At 42.6% G+C, this 19,284-nt stretch overlaps 1 protein-coding gene across 6 annotated transcripts in view; it reads right to left on the bottom strand.

Moving 5' to 3' along the window:
- The window catches only part of rtn1a (reticulon 1a), a 250,513-nt gene that overhangs the window by 18,033 nt on the left and 213,196 nt on the right, over positions 1–19,284 (bottom strand). For all 6 annotated transcript variants that reach the window (XM_086002875.1, XM_086002876.1, XM_086002878.1 and 3 more), the window contains 2 exons: positions 5,720–5,927; positions 1,961–2,099 (listed from right to left, as the gene is read on the bottom strand). In XM_086002875.1, the coding sequence (XP_085859001.1) occupies positions 1,961–2,099; positions 5,720–5,927 (347 nt within the window). The remainder of the gene's footprint in view (positions 1–1,960; positions 2,100–5,719; positions 5,928–19,284) is intronic.

Genomic DNA, 19,284 nt, shown 5'->3' with positions numbered 1-19,284 from the left:
GCCAAATAGGAAAGCAAATGTAGATCAGCTGAAGGCACAGGGCATTGCCAGACAACATGCTGAAAACAGAAAGCTGCTGGTGCCAGTCAAGAGTGAATGAAAATATGCATACCTGAGTGAAATACAACAAAAACAGAAATTCCTGGATAGTGAGATTGCTCCATGGTGATATCCCAATCAATTTCAAGAGCTAGATGTGCCAGTCATTTTACAGAATCCCGGTACTTGCTAAAGTTGAGACTGAACTATAGAAACTGATCAAAATCCTGTGTAATTCCCTGAATGTATGTGGCATGTTCATGAGATAATCAGTTTAAAGAAGAGAAAATGGTAGAATGAGAAATTTATGTTGCTCACAATCTCCTACAAGCGGTTAGCCCACCCAGCGATACGAGCCCTTGGATTAGCATTCAGAGTAGATGCAGTAGAATGGGGGAACGTTGACCATGAAGTGAAATTCTCAAACGTCTGGGCAAGTTCTCAGGGAGTACAAGATCAAACCGAAACTTAATGTAAAGGCTCATCCCATCTTTTTTTATTTTGCCTACATTCATTTTAGTGTTAGGGGGTGAAAGGAGAAATGGCGAGAATAGAAGCACATATAAGACTGGTGTGTTAATAATGCCATATTCCCAAACAACAACAACTTGTATTTATATAGCGCCTTTGACGTAGTAAAACGTCCCAAGGCACTTCACAGGAGTATTAAAAGACAAAAAATTTGACACCGAGCCACATAAGGAGAAATTAGGACAGAGGTAGGTTTTAAGGAGTGTCTTCAAGGAGGAAAGAGGGGTAGCGGGGCGGAGAGGTTTAGGGAGGGAATTCCAGAGCTTGGGGCCTAGGCAACAGAAGGCACGGCCACCAATGGTTGAGCGATTATAATCAGGATGCTCAAGAGGGCAGAATTAGAGGAGTGCAAATATCTTGAGGGTTGTGGGGCTGAAGGAGATTACAGAGATAGGGAGGGGCGAGGCCATGGAGGGATTGAAAACAAGGATGAGAATTTTGAAATCAAGGCGTTGCTTAACCGGGTGCCAATGTAGGTCAGCGAGCACAGGGGTGATGGATGAACGGGACTTGGTGCAAGTTAGGACACGGGCAGCCGAGTTTTGGATGACCTCAAGTTCATATAGGGTAGAATGTGGGAGGCCAGCCAGGAGTGCGTTGGAATAGTCAAGTCTAAAGATAACAAAGGCATGGATGAGGGTTTCAGCAGCGGATGAGCTGAGGCAAGGGCGGAGATGGGCGATGTTACGGAGGTGGAACCTGAAACACAGGTACAAACCTGCATGTAACTGATACTTTACAGCCAATGAAGTTCTTTTTTGAAGTGTAGTCACTGTTGCAATGCAGGGAAATGCAGTTCTTTCTTTACTGAATTTTGGAATAATGTAATGAAGTTTATGTACATCCTTAAAAAGCTTAGATTAGAAAAAAAATCAATACATTTGTTTAAATATTCAAATATTCTCTACACTCCACTTGGTTAAAGGGTTTTATTTCTGAAATGGTCTTTCTGCAATAAAAGAATTGTGTACAAACATCTGTGCTATGCTAGCTGAACGGTGCCACTTGCACGATGGGAGCACTTCTGAAAATGAAAAGAAAATATGATTCCCACAGGAGAGGCTATAGACTTGATGGAAATAGTTATACCTGACTGGCACACTGTGGGATAAACTCAGCTGGCTGAGACCTACAGTGACAACAGAGACTGGTTTGTGCTGCTTCGTGGGATAGTTTCAGGATGATACAGTGAGTTACAAAGCAGATGAATATAGAAGAACCAGACCATGAAAAAAGGCTTGTAAAGTTCATGGCAAGAGACAAAAAAGCAGCTTCATGATGGCAAAGGGAGGCAGTATTAAGCCTCTTAACGCTGTAAAACTTAAAGGAAAATTCAATTACTAGCCCTTCTCATTTAAGCCATAAAATGAAATAACTTGGATGTTCTTACTTTCAGAGAATCCACAAGGTCCTGCACAAGAAACAGTCGTCGCAGCTCTTTGACAGTACTGTTTACATACACCAGCGCAGAATCGGCATACTTTTGAATCTGCTCTTCAGAGAGGGCAGTGTCCATATCCAAGTAAGCTCTGCCAATACAAAAAAAAATCTTAATTTAAACAAAAAAAAACTTTGATTGGGGGTGGGGGTGAGGTGCTTTGCCAATAGACTCAAGGGAATACAAGCCATGTTTATGCAACCTGTCCTCATAATTAAACCCTTTAAGCCCCGGTGTCACCATTACCTACTCCATTTTGTAACACATCAAAGCAGCAATTTCCTGCATCAGCAGGTGACCATTTATATGGTTATATAAATTAAATTAATGTTTATGTATCATGCACAAGATTAGGTACAGTAAAAAATTTCAATTCAAAAGTCTGAAATTATGATTCATGTAATTTTACATTAAAGTAATTACAGCAATATTATTTCTTCTACCACCAATCTTCAAAAGGTACATATTTCACACCATTTGTTTTCTCCCCCATCTCTTCCACATGCAGCCTAACCACAACTGACTAGTCCCCAAGCAAAAGGGTGAGGCAACAATTTGCTCTCCCAGGACTCGGTGCTCTCTGCTCAGCCCAACTAGACTAATTGATCCTGTTTATTGTTCTTTCTCTTCAGCACGGTGGCATAGTGGTTAGCACTGTTGCCTCACAGCACCAGGGACCCGGGTTCGAATCCGGCCTCGGGTGACTGTGTGGAGTTTGCACATTCTCCCCGTGTTTGTGTGGGTTTTCTCCGGGTGCTCCGGTTTCCTCCCACAGTCCAAAGATGTGCGGGTTAGGTTGATTGGCTATGATAAATTGACCCTTAGTGTTAGGGGGATTAAATACGTGGGGTTACGGGGATAGGGTGGGATATGTGTTGATGTAGGGGTTACGGGGATCGGGTGGGATATGTGTCGGTGCAGGCTCGATGGGCCGAAATGGCCTCTATCTGCACTGTGGGATTTCTGTGATTTCTGTGAGCTTAGCCAAGATCAGGCATTCAGTACTCAGAATTGTGCCAGCAAAGAGTATCACATCATAGTAGCTTTAGGACACAACTTCCATGAATTTCTGCTTATTTCTCCTGTTTATTCATATTCAAGCTTTTGAACCTTCAGAAACCTTCACACCTCGCCCAAAATTCAGAGGCCGAGCATCCATTTTCTAGTGCAAAAGAGCTGGCCATAAGTTGAAAATCACACCTAATGTATTCACATAGCCAATACAAAAATTCTCTCCTGTTGCAGCATCTTTCAAAGAATTCAAAACATTCAAGAAATAAAGTATGAGATGAGAAATTAAGTTTGAGGTTTGAAATATCACTCAGCCCAACAGACCAGCATCTTTCAAAAGATTGTGTACATTTTACCCAATTGTATATTGTCTCATATGACCTCAAGACAGAGCAAACTTCTAAAAGCAGAATAATCTGGAACTTCTCCCCGACACCCGCTCCCAAAAGTAATCAACTAATCGAACTAGGGATATAGGGCTGGATTTTGTCAATGGGGACGTGATGGAGGCGGGACTCCCACTTTTTGGGTTGTAGTCCCGCCTCCATCGACTTGTGGCCAACCCACGCTATTTTCCCTTGATTGACCTTGTTAAGCCCACCGCGGGCTCAGCAGGCCAATTAAGGGATACCTGGTTACTGGTGACATCAGTGATTGACTTTTCATCTGTCAAGAGCTTTTGACAGATGAAAAGTCAGCATTTGACAGCTCTGTGAAGCTGTCAAACACTGACAATCTGTCTTCTAACTTGAGTCCTTCTACTCAGACTCAGTTAGAGATCTCTCCAGACCAGAAAGCAGAGGCTGCAGCTTTTGACAGTTCAGCGGCCATTCTGCTTTCTGTGCTGATGAGATGAGAGACTCCCGAGACCTGAAGGAAGGAAGCCTGCAGGAGAAAGTAAAGGTAAGTAAAACTTATTAAAACACTTTACACTTACCTCACACACTTACCTCTGCACACATGCACCCATCACTCACCTGCACAACAGACATCTCGACCCCTCCAACCCCTTCAGACCGGCGGTCCGCCTCGCTAATTTGGCGTGGTTCGGCGCCGTCGGGAAGCCCACACTTCAGGGCTAAAAATAGGGATTAGGCAAAAAACTGCCCGTTAACTAGCTTCCCGTCCCCTTCCCGTCTTGGGGAGGCGGCTCCCAGCACAGGTCGGATACCCACCTCCTGGGACATTGGCACGGAGGCAGGTTGGGGGTGGGATGGGTTCGTGCCCCCCGATTCTGCAATTTTCCCACCACTCCCGCCTCCAAGGGGCTTGGAAATTCGAGCCCATAGTGTTCCAAATAGTCTTTAATCATATATCGGTATATGTATCCTTAACCCTTTCATACTGCTGGACTATGCTGGAGTGTCAGCAGATTATATGCCAAGAAAAGCTGTGTCTGTGACTAAGTTAAGTGAAATTTGAAGATTGCTTGCTGACACTCCAGGGGCGATTTTGCCAGCCCTGGGGAGGCGGACTGCTGGGAAAATGGCAGAATCTGGGAGCGGGTACCCATCCCGCCCCCAACCCGCCTCCATGCCATCATCCCAGGAGGCGGGTCCCTGACCCGCGTCGGGTCCCGTCTCCTCGAGGTGGGAAGGGGATTAGTGCCAATTAACTGCCTGTTAACAGGTAGTTAACAGGCAGCTTTCTGGCAAATCCCTATTTTGCCACCTAAAGTGTGAGCTTCCCGACGGCGTTGAACCTCGCCAGGGTCAGCAAGGCGAGCCGTGGGTCTGCGGGGGTCGGAGGGGCCGAAAAGTGCGCTGTGCAGGTGAGTGATGGGTGCATGTGTGGAGAGCTAAGCGTGTGAGGCGAGTGTAGAGTATTTTAATAAGATTACTTACCTTTGCTTCTTCCTCCAGGCTTCATCCCTTTAGGCTGCGGAGCTGCCTCATCGCACCGGCAGAGAAAGCAGAATGGATGCTGCATTCTTAAGTGCAGCAGCCTTCTGCTCACGAAGGCTTTCTAAGTGACTCTTGAGTAAAGACTCAACTTAGAAGACAGATTGTCAGTGTTTGACAGCTTCACAGAGCTGTCAAACGATGACAATTCATCTGTCAAAAACTCTTGACAGATGAAACGTCACTCGCTGACGTCACCAGTAACCGGCTTTCCCTTAATTGGCCTGTTAAACCCGCTGGGCAGGCTTAACAAGTTCAATCAAGGGAAAATAGCGTGGGTTGGCCGGACGTCGGTGGGATTAAAACCCGACAAGCAGCAGTCCCGCCTCCATTGGTAAAATCACCCCCTCCAGTGCGGCTCTGAAGGAATGCTGCATGGTCAGAACTGCTGTCCTTCAGTTGAGATATTAAACCGAGGTTCTGTCTGTCCATTCCAGAGGTATAGGCAGGTCTCTGGGTGTCCTATCGTCCTCACTCAAAATCATGTAAAACAGATTAACTGGTCATCAGGCAATTAGTGGTTGTTTGTAAGATGTGCTAGTGCCCATCTTCCACTACACAGCAAACGCTGTTTTTCAAAAATTAATTCTAGTGTGTGAAACCCTTTGAGACTCCTTAATGTGAAAGGCATTATAGAAATGCACGTATTACTGTCCTCATGTTAATATCCTGATAAGAGTCCTTGTAAGTTTCAGATCTAAAATTTGTGAACTCTGCAGAGAATGTTAGCATTTGACACACCAAAAGGGTTACATGTTACAACATTGTTGAGGGGAAAAAGTAGGGACTGCGCACTTACTTAAAAGGATGCCCTTCATCGGTCTTCTGCACAGCCTGTAACACTGACTTATAAATTCTGAAGCAGATTGTAGCGGAGAGTGCAGCGAGTGCCAGGTAGGCTATGACACTCACAACGCTGAATTGGGTCAGTGAAAATAACAGGAGAAGCACACTTCCAAAGACAATCCCGGTCTGCTTGATGTCATGCCAGTACAGCAGGTCAATAACTGTGGAGGAAACAAGAGTGAATCAGATAAATCTGCTTCATCAAGATGAATTATTGTGAATAATAATGAGTTTTCCTGGAATATAAAACAAAATGGAGATGAGTATAGTCAAGTTCTCTGCATGTCCCATTGGCCTGGTTTGTTTCTCTATTTTTCCTCACCCCATTCCAACCAGTCAATGTATGAAGAAAACATTAAGAAAATACAACTTTTTACTGTTCATACTACAAATTATACCTATGGAAAAAAAGGTGCTTAAAAGTAACAAAAACTTTGGAAATGTTATGTATTTTTGTTGCATGACTGAAATGCAGTTCCTTTTAAAAATGAGAATCCTTTAAAAGGACCATTATGAATGTGAAACAAAAAGCAAGATACTGCGGATGCTGGCACTCGGAAATAAAAACAGAAAATGCTGGAAATACTCAGCCGGTCAGGCAACATCTGTGGAGAGAGAAACAGAGTTAACATTTCAGGTCGATGGGCTTCATTCTGACGAAGGGTAATCGACCCGAAACATTAACCGTTTCTCTCTCCACAGGTGCTGCCAGACCTACTCAGTATTTCCAGCATTTTTTGTTTTTATTTCATTACGAATGTGAATTGTAGTGTATAAAGTATATCAAATCATGTCCTATGAAAGTATGTAAAGTTCCTATACAAAATAGAATAAAATGGGCCATTATCTTCATGAAATGATCCTCACAAGGCATTTTAAACAGGTTTGCAAACAGAAATAACCCTAATGATAATGCTAATAATTTTATTACTCATTATATTAAGCGCAATTAAAATTCAAATTCCAATCTGTACTACAATTTAGTATTTAACAGGAAAATAACTGCCTTCTCTAAGTGATTATCACTATCACTAACAAAGACATGATTAGCAAGTATTTAAAAAGAGAAGTAGCGCTACTTCAGATGACATTTGATAAAGTTCTACATGTCAGGAAGATACTTTGTTCATGGAACTAATTGCAATTAGCTAGCTGGATTGAAGACAATTTAAACAATAAAAAGCTGATGAAAAGCTTCATGTGGGCAACAGCCAATTATGCAGTCCCATAAGCAGCTGTTCTCGATCTATTGTTTACTACCCGGTTCTCAAGTATTAAAAAAAATTGCAATATGCAAGGAGTACAAAGCAACTTGATCGCCTTCAACATATACAGACCAATTGATCACATCGTCTAAGGAAAGGCAGGAAGCGTTTAAATAGAGTAAAATGTAAACAATGTACTAGGTGGTCATTAGGAAATGTAGAAAAGGGTGTCATTATTGATTATGCATTAATAGTATCCAATCTAAGTGACACTGTTATCAACAAGGGTAATGAGGTGGATCTCAAGGGCATTTGGTAAGTCAAACTAAGCTATTTAATCCAATATAACTTACTGATTAAGGCCATATTTAGACTATTGTGCAGTTTTAGACATCCTTACCTTTAAAAGAACATTGCTGCATTTAAGAAGGTTCATTTATGGTTCTAAATTATGCAGATAGACAAATACAAATTTATTTTCATGAAGAAACCTTCATTAAGACCCCACACTATTAAGGTCCTTAAATTATTGTGAGGCATTAATGATGTAGATATAAACAGGTTATTAAACTTGCTGTGTTAGGTCCTGAGCTGCTGGAAATGTCACGTTGTAGAATGTAAATGTTCAAAACTAAATAATGCAACATTAAACAGGCTTTCTGGAATTTGGGTTTGAATAATGAAAAGAAGAAATATTGCAGAATATTTCCTGTGAAAATTAATAAGCTAGATAGAAATCAAGAGAGGGATGAGAGAAGGGACATTGCAGAATCTTTCCTCTGAATATTAAATAGAGTTCAAGATAAGGTACATTACATGTGGACCTAGCTTGGGATCTCAGGCTTTCACTCTAGAGCCTCTCCCCTTTTCCTTAACAGTGCTTAGCACAGTACTAGGTTTGCCCCTATATTGTAGCCTGAATGATCATTGAGGTCTGTGGTGGTGATCATTTGTAGGTGTAATATGGAAAAGAAAATTAAAGAGACTCAAAAGGAATTACAGATACAAATGGCAAGAAGTGCAACTCTTACAAGATTGTGTTTTGGTTTTGTTGGATAATTCCTTTAAAGCACCAAAAATCATCTAACAGTTTTCTATTAAGCAGCTCCTCGGTCATTTTAAACCATTAACTTCCTCCCTATGATTGGTAGATGTGCTCATCTTCCAATATCTCAGCCCCCCCCCCCGCCCCACTCTTTCTCTTTATTTTTTTTTACAACCTTACTAAAATGCTTTAGTTCTGATGAAGCATTACACCCAAAATGGCATAACTTGCCTTTTCTCTTAACACTTACTGACTAACCTGTGAACTTATAGCATTTTCTGCTTTTACTTCCTTTACAGCATTATTCAGTATTCATAACATTTTACAACAATATTTTGTAAAATCATAATTCATTAATTCACATAAGAGAAAACATTTGATGTACAGGAAACTTTCGATTAACCGGCACCTAAATAACCGGAAATGTCAGTTAACCGGCAAAATTCAGGAGTAGGTTCAGGTAGCTTTTATTACTTTTTTTACTCCATTTGTTGCTGTGCAAGGGTGTGGCTGCAGCTGTTACTATGCTACAGAGACGCTTGCAACTTGTGCCCATTGTTCTGAAGCTGTTGCTAAGCAACAGGGTTTGTTGCTTTATACGGAGCTCTCAGCTCCGTATCTTTTACTATAGCGTTCGGTTATCTGGAATTTTTGATGAACCGGCACCACATCGGTCCCGTCCGTGCCGGATAAAAAAAAGTTTCCTGTATGTAGATAATGCTAGCGTTACAATATCAGCCGCAGCAACTTATTTTTTTTTTCCCCAAGTATTAGCAGTCTCTCTTTTGTTAAGGTTGCCGGCCACCATATATCCATCTTTTGTCTGGAGAGCAGGTGAATAGGTTATAAACTCTGGCATAACAATTGATGAACATGTTACTTCATTGTTCAAGCCAAAGCCACGCATTCAAAAAAAATTAAGGGGAAAAAAAGCAAGGCGGCCATATGGATTAATCAGAATCTGAATCAATACCTATATTCGTTACTACAACTTCATTGTTCACCAACTGGGCGAATCACAGCAAATACATACATTGTCAATCTTTTTAAGAGGTATTTGAAGCTATAAGAGGTACAGTACTGTATTGGGGAAGTTGTAGATGCCAAAATAATTGTAATCAAATGAATCCAAAGAAAATTATTCTAAAGAACTTTACTGCACCGTGTTATTGGATAAAATCTGAAAACAAGATGCTTTACACAGAACCATTAATTATGGATCCACCTTAAAGTATAATGCTGAGGGCAAATTAGGTTAATCAGAACACTCTTGAATTCAGAGCTTCACTATTAAACTTCATGGGCGGCAGAAAGGAAAGAACAAAAATAATCGTAATATATTACAGATGAACATCAAATTGAATTATGAGCCTTACAAACTGAATTGAATCACCCGCACTATAATGTGGATAAATGTGAGGTTATCCACTTTGGTGGCAAAAACAGGAAGGCAGATTATTATTTGAATGGCAATAGATTGGGAGAAGGGGAAGTGCAAAGAGACCTGGGTGTTATTGTGCACCAGTCGCTGAAGGTAAGCATGCAGGTGCAGCAGGCGGTTAAGAAGGCAAGTGGTATGTTGGCCTTCGTAGCAAGAGGGTTCGAGTACAGGAACAAGGATGTCTTGTTACAGTTGTACAGGGCCTTGGTGAGACCACACCTTGAGTATTGTGTGCAGTTTTGGTCACCTTACCTGAGGAAGGACGTTCTTGCCATGGAGGGAGTGCAGCGAAGGTTCACCAGGCTGATACCTGGGATAGCAGGAATGACGTATGAGGAGAGATTGTGTCGATTGGGCTTATACTCACTGGAGTTCAGAAGATTGAGAGGGGGTCTCATCGAAACCTATAAAATTCTGTCAGGTCTGGACAGACTAGATGCAGGAAGGATGTTTCTGATGGTCGGTGAGTCCAGAACCAGGGGTCATAGTCTAAGGATAAGGGGTAAGCCATTTAGGACTGAAATGAGGAGGAATTTCTTCACCCAGAGAGTGGTGAACCTGTGGAATTCTCTGCCACAGAGGGCGGTGGAGGCCAGTTCATTAAATATATTCAAGAAAGAGTTGGATATATTTCTTGAGGCTAAAGGGATCAAGGGATATGGGGAGAAGGCAGGGACAGGGTACTGAATTTGGATGATCAGCCATGATCTCATTGAATGGCGGAGCAGGCTCGAAGGGCCGGATGGCCTACTCCTGCTCCTTTCTTCTATGTTTCTATGTCTCTGTAGCTAAGCTAGACCTTGCAGAGCCTGACTGGAAAAAAAAAGCAACAAGAAGTAAAAAAACTTATAGGAAACGGCTCCTGAATTTTGCCGGTAGATAGAGCTTTCCGGACATTTAACCTCCGGTTAAAATGAAAGGTACCTGTACCTTTATTATGTGAGAAAACTTTCATTTATATAGTGCCTTTCATCCCAAAGCATTTAACAGCCAATGAAGTACTTTGTGTGTAGGAAATGCAGCAGCCAATTTGCAGACAGCAAGGTCCCACAAACAGCAATGAAATAATAACCAGATCATCTGTCTAAGTGATGTTGGATGAGGAATAAATATTGGCCAGGACACTGGGGAGAATCCCTTGCTTTTCCTTGTATAGTGCCATGGGATCATTTACGTCCACCCGAGAAGGCAGACGGTTTAACACCTCATCCAAAGGACGGTGTGGGGCCACAACTGGAAGCAGCATTCCAAGTGTAGACATACTAAAGCCTTGTATACTCTGCTTTTTGTATTATACTCTATTTGACTAGCTATACTACTAAAAACCTTGGTTGTTTACCAACAGCCACCTTACTTGTCTCTTATTATTGTATTGAGAAGTCAACAATTACTTCAAGATCGCTTTCTTGATCCATTACCCTTAATGAGCACTCTTACATGGTATAAACAAGCTGAACCCCAAAACAATGATACTGTGTTGCCTGTATTAAAGGGCCTCTGCCACAAATGGGCCTATTCCCTTAATTGGTTCAGATCACCCTACAACCTATTGATTTTGTCTAAATTATTCATCTCTGAACACATTTGTGCCACCTGTGAATTTAAGAATGGTTCCATTTATGTCCTAATCTAAATCATTAATGAAAACGATAAGCATCAACAGCCCAAACATGGAGCCTTAGGAAGCTCCACTCAACCATGCCCCATTCAGATTCACTCCCATTAATGACAATCCTCGGCCTATGAGATCTTAACCAATTACCTATCTAGCATATCTGTCCAATTATTCCATATGATCTAATCTTATCCAATAGCCACCTATGTGGAAATTTATCAAATGTTTTCTGGAAATCAAGGCATACACCATCATCCACTATGCTGGTCACTTCCTCAAAGAAATCAATCAGGTCAGCAAGGTAGGAACTATGCTTTCCAAACCCATACTAAGCATCCATAATAACTATGGTACTCTCCATCTGATCATAAATCACTTCCCACATAATGCTTTCCAACAGCTTCCCTGCAACAGACATCAAACTCACTGAATCCGCGAGCCAATAGCTCAAATAAATCATCCCCCATTTCTTGTGGGACTCTAGGGAAATTGAATCGGGTCCAACTGTCCTATCAGATTTAAACAGCTTAATTGTAGCAGTAAATTCTATTAAAGAAATTTAGGTCTGAACTACTGGGACCGTAGCAGAGCCTTCAGAAGTGAAAACTGATGCAAATCTATTTAATTCATTGTCATATCTTTACCCTCATATGTAACAAGTCCTGATAAACCTCTCAAAGAACCAAACCAAAGGACCAAAACATAACTAAAGAAAATCTGCATTAATCATTTAATACAATTAACCACTATCCTTCTTTCTAATGCTTTATAACATACCCAATACTGGCTGGTGTATTAATCACACTGCAGTTGCTTGGATAACTATTCTTCTTTAAACAAAATGGACACGATGATGATTAGCAAACACATATAATATTTTTCAGAAATTCTAACAGGAACATGACATTACCCTAGCAGGTCAATCTTTTCAGGAGAGGGAGAGGAGGAGGAGGAAAGGAGTAGAGAAAACTGGTGGGGGTAAAGGAGGAAGGAAAAATAGTGACACAAAATTCTGCACAATATTGTAATATTTCAACTGTGTCATACTCTTGGTCAAATATATGCAAATATTGTACCACAGTGGTTGCAGTTGTAAAATGATTGTACTTTTAAATTTAAACAAACAGAAAATTCAGCTGTCCTATTCCAGTTGTTAAATATGATAATGCATCTATTGTCAAACATTACATTCATTATCATTTCAAAAGGTTTTACTGTAGTCACTGCACACAGGGCAGCCTTTGGTCTATCCCAACTTTACCACTTTAAAATTGAATCTCTTGTATGTATTAAACTAAAACAAAACAAGAATAGTCCAGTGGTAGGTGAAATGCATTTTAAGGGACATTCTGAGCACAGCTACAAAAATCTGTAGTTTCATTTATTTATTGCCCAGAAACAAAGGTGAGAAAGTTTTAAGAGCTGCATAATGAATGTGCCTGAATGTAATTGTAATGAATTGTTTCCTGCCAGATTATATGCGATAAAATACTTTAACTCTTCTTACTGAAGCTGCTTAAAATACACAGCGAATGGCGTGTCCTTCATGCAGCAAGATATTCGGATATGGAATTTTGTCACTTTGACACCTAGGTAATCAATTTTTGCTAACACACATTTCATAGTGGTATTTATTTCCTTTTTACAATTATTCCTGAGTTTTCATTTTTCAGGGGAAAAATGCTTTAAAGAAAGTTCTTCAAGTGTATTTTTTACAATATCTACAGCTGTTCTTAGAGAAATGTGACAAGTGAAACATTGTCTGTCTGTTTCCTTCTCACAAGGTACAATAACTAAACCAGAATTAACTCAAGGTTGGTGTGAAAATACAACCATAAAAGCAGCTACCTGATCATTTCAATTCTGCCTTAAGTAGAGAAACAAACCTTTCAGCAACCACGGGACCTGTTTGGTTCAGTTCTAAACAGTCAACACCCATATTAAGTTATTAAATAAATCAAAGATGCCTGATCTGCATATTTCGCAAAGGTTGTGCTTTTAATCAAAGCTCACAGGCCCTCCTCAAAGACATCCTGCCTTGGAATATCCATACTATTAGGGAAGTAGGACAGATTATTTACTGGACTTGGTGTTGAGGCTGTGATTTTTCTGGATACAATATAGATTTAGTGGCGAGGTCTTTTGTTCCGATTGTACCATCTGCCAATGTTTCCAATAATAACCATAAAGATAGTCATACTCCAGATTTTTTGCTTCTGCTCATAACTCAGAAGATTCTTCTCCAAATCTAGCAATTGCCAAGAGATCTGGACTGGTGGATGAAACTGTAGATCACTACAACAAATTGTATTGATGTAGAGCCTTTAACGTAGTAAAATGTACCAATGCGCTTCACAGGAGTGTTATAAAACAAAATCTGACATCGAGCCACATAAGGAGATATTAGGGCAGATGACCAAAAGCTTGATCAAAGATGTAGGTTTTAAGGAGCGTCTTAAAGGAGGAAAGAGAGTGGAGAGATTAGGGCCTTTGGCAGCTGAAGGCTGGAGCGATTGAATGGTGGAACGATTGAAATTAGGGTTTCTCAAAAAGTCAGAATTAGAGGAGCGCAGATATCTCGGAGGGTTGTGGGGCTGGAGGAGATTAGAGAGATAGTGAGAGACGAGGCCATGGAGGGATTTGAAAAAAAGGATGAGAATTTTAAAATCGAGGGGTTGCTTAACCAGGAGCCAATGTAGGTCAGTGAGGACTGGGTGATGAGTGAACGGGACTTGGTGCGAGTTAGAACATGAGCAGCAGAGTTTTGGATGACCTCAAGTTTACATAGGGTAGAACATGGGAGGCCGGCAAGGAGTGTGTTGGTCTAGAGGTAACAAAGGCATGAATGGTGGTTTCAGCAGCAGATGAGCTGAGGCAAGCGGAGTCAGGCGATGTTACGGAGGTGGAAATAGTCGGTCTTAATGATGCCACGGATGTGTGGTCGGAAGCTCATCTCGGGGTCAAATATGACACCAAGGTTGCGAACAGTCTGGTTCAACCTCAGACAGTTGCCAGGGAGAGGGACGGAGTCGGTGGCTAGGGAACGGAGTTTGTGGCGGGGACCGAAGACAATGGCTTCAGTTTTCCTAATATTTAGTTGGAGGAAATTTTGCTCATCCAGTCCTGGATGTTGGACAAGCAGTCAGACAATTTAGATACAGTGGAGGGGTCGAGAGAGGTAGAGCTGGGTGTCGTCAGCGTACATGCCATGCAAGCAGCTTTCCGGCAAGTAGCTTTCTTTACACGTTTCATAGGGTTGACTTGTTTATAAATATCTGAAGATATACGCTTGCCTTCTCAGGTAAGGTCATGTTATAAAAGGTACCCTTCTCTCACCCTATCCTTGGCATTTGTTGAACTGAAATGCTTTCATAGGAACTTTAAACTTCAGCTGTGAGAGTCAAGTAGGCACAATGCGTGTTTATTTTATGCTCCATTTTATTTATGTTTTCTTCCCCATGTAAGGTCTCCCATGTTACACTGCCAGCCAGCAAGACAGCAGGCAGCAACCTTATCAAATTCAACCAAAGGAGGTTTCCCTGTTGACTGTAATGATTTGACACTCCCTTCTACAATGTTACCAACTCTTACTACACAAAAGGGTAGTCACTTCTTGCTACCTTGAAAGGAAATTCACTTTTATAGAAATCTCAGGTGTCAACCTAAATCCTACTACTCTTTAATACAGTGGCCCCATTATTTTTTACTGTAGTACTTGGGGAATATTCATTTCGTAGGTGCTATGGAAAGGAAAAAGGGGCGGAGATCCATTATGTCAGGTCTCCATGATCTTGATGTTGCCTCTGCATTTCCAAGTCTTCCACAAATGGGTGCCCTTGAGAACGGTGTCCGTGGCTGCAATAAGCATATAACCAGCGTACCCATAGAAATGAGGTGGTAGAGGGTATTCTTGCCCTCTTGCCTCAACTTACCCTCAGAACGGCCAAGGGGTTCCCATTCCTCTTAGGACTTCAGCTGCAGCTGTGTCCCCTTCCCCTATTTCCCTGTGCACCGGGGCTCAACCAGGCCGTGCTAATGGCTTGGCTCTCCAAATTTAAGCATATGGTGGTCTTGACTGAAGTGCACTTCTGATACACTCCGCCTGTCCCACCTGGGGAAGAGAAAGGGAAAGGGGTGGAACGTATTATTGTGGCCATTATTCCTATATATAAATCTATGGTGCTTGCCCGTGCAAGACTTATGTTGCTAACTTGAAATTAATTCAGTTCGAATTAAATTTGTAAACATTAGCTCAAGGTATTTATAAAGAGCCTGTACATTATAACTTATATCTTTATCCAGTTTGTCTTTGATATTTAGATTCTAGTAGTTATTCAAACTGTTAGCACAGCATACATCTTCAAAGCCACCCTCCAAAGCAATCCATTCTCAGATTTAAGGAAAAGTTTACAGGGCTATGGGGAAAGAGCAGGGAAGTGGGACTAATTGGATAGCTTTTTCAAAGAGTCGGCACAGACACAATGGCCTAGAAATTCACTATAGCCCCGTTTGGGGCGCCAGCCTCGCCAGTAGCGCCCTGGAAGCATTCGCGGCCGCCTGCCAGAAATTGAGTTGGAGCGCCCCAGAGGGAAGCGCGGCGCTACTAGAGGCGCCCCGCATCCCTCTTGGGGCGCTGCAACTGAATATCGTAGCGCAACGTGCCGCAGCGCCACATGCTGCGGCATGTCGCGCTGCGGTACTGCAGGCCTTCCTCCCCTACTTAAAGGGGAGGGGCCTTGTTCTGCGTGATCTGGGGCCCAGCTGGGCCCCCGAGGATCACGAGTGCCGGCAAAAGAGCCCGGCACCGAGGAGAAGTGCCGGGCTCTTGGTACGCAGCCGGCACTCCTCGGGGGTCGGGGGGGGGGGGGGGCGAGGATCAGGAGGCCGGGGACGGCAGCGCGGAGAGGTGCCGGCAGGCGGCCAGCAACAAAAATGTCCGCCCCGCACCTCTCCTTTAATTTGCGCCTCTACCGCCGCAGGAAGGCCCCCCTGAACCGGTCGCACATAGCGTCCGGCGGTAATTCAGGGGGCGCTTCCTAATATCGCGGCCAGGGCGTGGGCAGGGCGCTGCGCACACCGATTACGTCATCGGTAGCGGCGCAGCGCTAACGGCTAGCACCACCATTAGCATCCCGCTGAATTTAGCGGGAGGCGTGGCCAGTGGCTTCCGACCCACTTAGCGGCTTCCGACCCACTTAGCGCCCTCTTAAGGCGCTAACGGGTGGCGCAGCCCACTGAATTTCTAGGCCAATGGGACGAATGGCCTCCTTCTGTGCTTTAAGATTCTATGAATAAATATTTTTAGCTCCAGGAACTGCCTTACATAAAGTTTAAACTTAAGTATCAAGTAAATGGTTTCTGGCAGAGTCTGTTCAGTTATTTTTATTTTAGACATTATTTTTTCATAATTCTTCACCTTCACCTTCTTAAGAGCCAAGCTATTTCAATTGCGCCTCCTTGGAGGGCTGAGGTCCATCTGGGAAAGAAATGCCATCTGCTACGCCACAATTAATATTTCGTAAAAACTGAACTGTTTAACTACTGTTGCCACATAAATATTTAACTTAACCGAGGAATCATTAGGTTTAAAATTACCGGAGAGCATTTCCAGTATTTGCAAGCATCTCATATATTTATGATTAAAGTGTATCAGCTAAGGGATAGTTTGAATAACCAGCTGAATGGCAGGGTGTTGGGTGGGACAGTGGTTAACAGCATCGTACCCTTTTACTTGTGGATCTTCGAAACCCAGGTTGAAGGGATGAGAGTCTCCTATCCCTGCCAGCTAAGCGCATTTTATGTGAATTAAGCTTGGCCACACTCAACCCAGTAATGCCTTACTATGCATTTAACCTGCGTGTTTGATGCTGAGGCAGAGTGGTACAAGTGTTCCATTCTCCAGCACTGACAACCCTCATGTCGAGTACAATAAATTATTTTGAACTGCAGCATCTGCTTTAAAGACAAAAGTGGCAACCATTTTGTACATAGTAAGATTTCAAAAGCAGCAGTTGATCTGTTTTAGTGGTGCTGGTTGAGGAAACTGTCAGCCAGGGCACCAGGAAAACTCCCTGCGCTTCTTTGAATAGTGCCATGGGATTTTTCATGTGTACCTGTACCAGTCGAACAGGCAGACAGGACTTGGTTTAACAACTCACCCAAAGGACGATGTCTCCTACAGTGCAGCACTCTCTCAGTACTGCCTAGAGTAGGTGCTCAGTCCTGGAGTAGGACCTGAACCCATAACCAATTAGTGCCATTAACTAAGGCAGTGTAACCAAAATGAAGCATACAACATTTACACTGCAAGTTTCTAATATTGTCCCTGCCATTGCTTGGGCCCCAGCTATTCACAATATATATCAATGATTTGGATGAGGGAACCAAATGTAATATTTCCAAGTTTGCTGACGACACGAAACTAGGTGGAATTGTGAGTTGTGAGGAGGATGCAGAGGCTTCAAGGCGATTTAGACAAGTTGAGTGAGTGGGCAAATACATGGCAGATGCAGTATAATGTGGATAAATGTGAAGTTATCCACTTCGGTAGGAAAAACAGAAAGGTACAGTATTATTTAAGTGGTGATAGATTGGGAAATGTTGATGTACAAAGGGACCTGGGTGTTCTTGTACACCAGTCAGTGAAAGCAAACATGCAGGTGCAGCAGGCAGTTAGGAAGGCAAATGGTATGTTGGCCTTCATTGCAAGAGGATGTGAGTACAGGAGCAAGGATGTCTTACTAGAGTTATACAGGGCCTTGGTGAGACCACACCTGGAGTACTGTGTGCAGTTTTGGTCTCCTTACCCAAGAAAGGATATACTTGCCATAGAGGGAGTGCAGCGAAGGTTCACCAGACTGATTCCTGGGATGGCAGGACTGTCGTATGAGGAGAGACTGGGTCAACTAGGCCTGTATTCACGAGAGGGGATCTCATTGAAATGTATAAAATTCTGACAGGGCTAGACAGGCTGGATGCAGGGAGGATGTTTCCCCTGGCTGGGGGATCTAGAATGAGGGGTCACAGTCTCAGGATACAGGGTAGGACATTTAGGACTAAGATGAGGAGAAATTGCTTCACTCAGAGGATGGTGAACCTGTGGAATTCTCTACCACAGAAGGCTGTGGAGGCCAAGTCACTGAATATATTTAAGGAGGAGATAGATAGATTTCTAGACAAAAAAGGCATCAGGGGTATGGGGAGAGAGCGGGAATATGGTATTGAGATAGAGGATCAGCCATGATCATATTGAATGGTGGAGCAGGCTCGAAGGGTCGAATGGCCTACTCCTGCTCCTATGTTTACAGACATGCTGCACGAGAGTATACATTTTCTCCAAACAGAAGCCGGTTCAGGCCATTTTTTGCACCTCTCAGCAGCCAGTGGAATGAATGGCATTGGCAGATGTCCAGGAGGAAGTTGCCTTCCTGCCCTCTCCGGAAGGAAACGATGCATGGCATTGGGAAAGCTAATGAATTTAGCTTAAAAGTAATTAATTTAGAATTGAGGACATGTAGGGAATAAAGCAAAATATATACATACAGAAAAAATGCATCAGTTTACTGGATCTCCTTTAAAGTTATGATGATGCCAACATATTTCATTTCAGGCAAAGAATAATAGAACTGCAGTAACGCATGTCTGATCTGAACAATAGATTTTCCTAGTTAGACACTGTAACCGCCCTTATGCATTTTTAAGCCTCCTTTTCATAACATGTCTGCAAAGAATCACTAGTGTTTGTTCCCCCTGTTACCATTCCCTCCCCAATCAAACAAGGAGGCGTTTGCTAAAAGCTTGGACTAATTGCTATACAAATACAACAGAGTAGAGACAAGTGCACTCTAGCTGGTGCCTCGCCTCAATTTTAAACAAGCTACAACAACAACAACAACTTGTATTTATATAGCGCCTTTAACGTAGTAAAATGTCCCAGGGCACTTCACAGGAGTATTAAAAGACAAAAATTTGACACCGAGCCACATAAGGAGAAATTAGGCCAGGTGACCAAAAGTTTGGTCAAAGAGGTAGGTTTTAAGGAGCATCTTAAAGGAGGAAAGAGAGGTAGCGAGGCGGAGAGGTTTAGGCAGGGAATTCCAGAGCCTAGGGCCTAGGCAACAGAAGGCATGGCCACCAATGGTTGAGCGATTATAAATCAGGGATGCTCAAGAGGGCAGAATTAGAGGAGCGCAGATATCTCGGGGGGGCTGTG

Source organism: Somniosus microcephalus, chromosome 12 (genome assembly GCF_052327205.1).
Source record: "Somniosus microcephalus isolate GS21.2 chromosome 12, FLI_Smic_1.0, whole genome shotgun sequence".
NCBI classification, from domain to species: Eukaryota; Metazoa; Chordata; class Chondrichthyes; order Squaliformes; family Somniosidae; genus Somniosus; species Somniosus microcephalus.
This window is presented reverse-complemented; position numbering and strand designations above follow the sequence as displayed.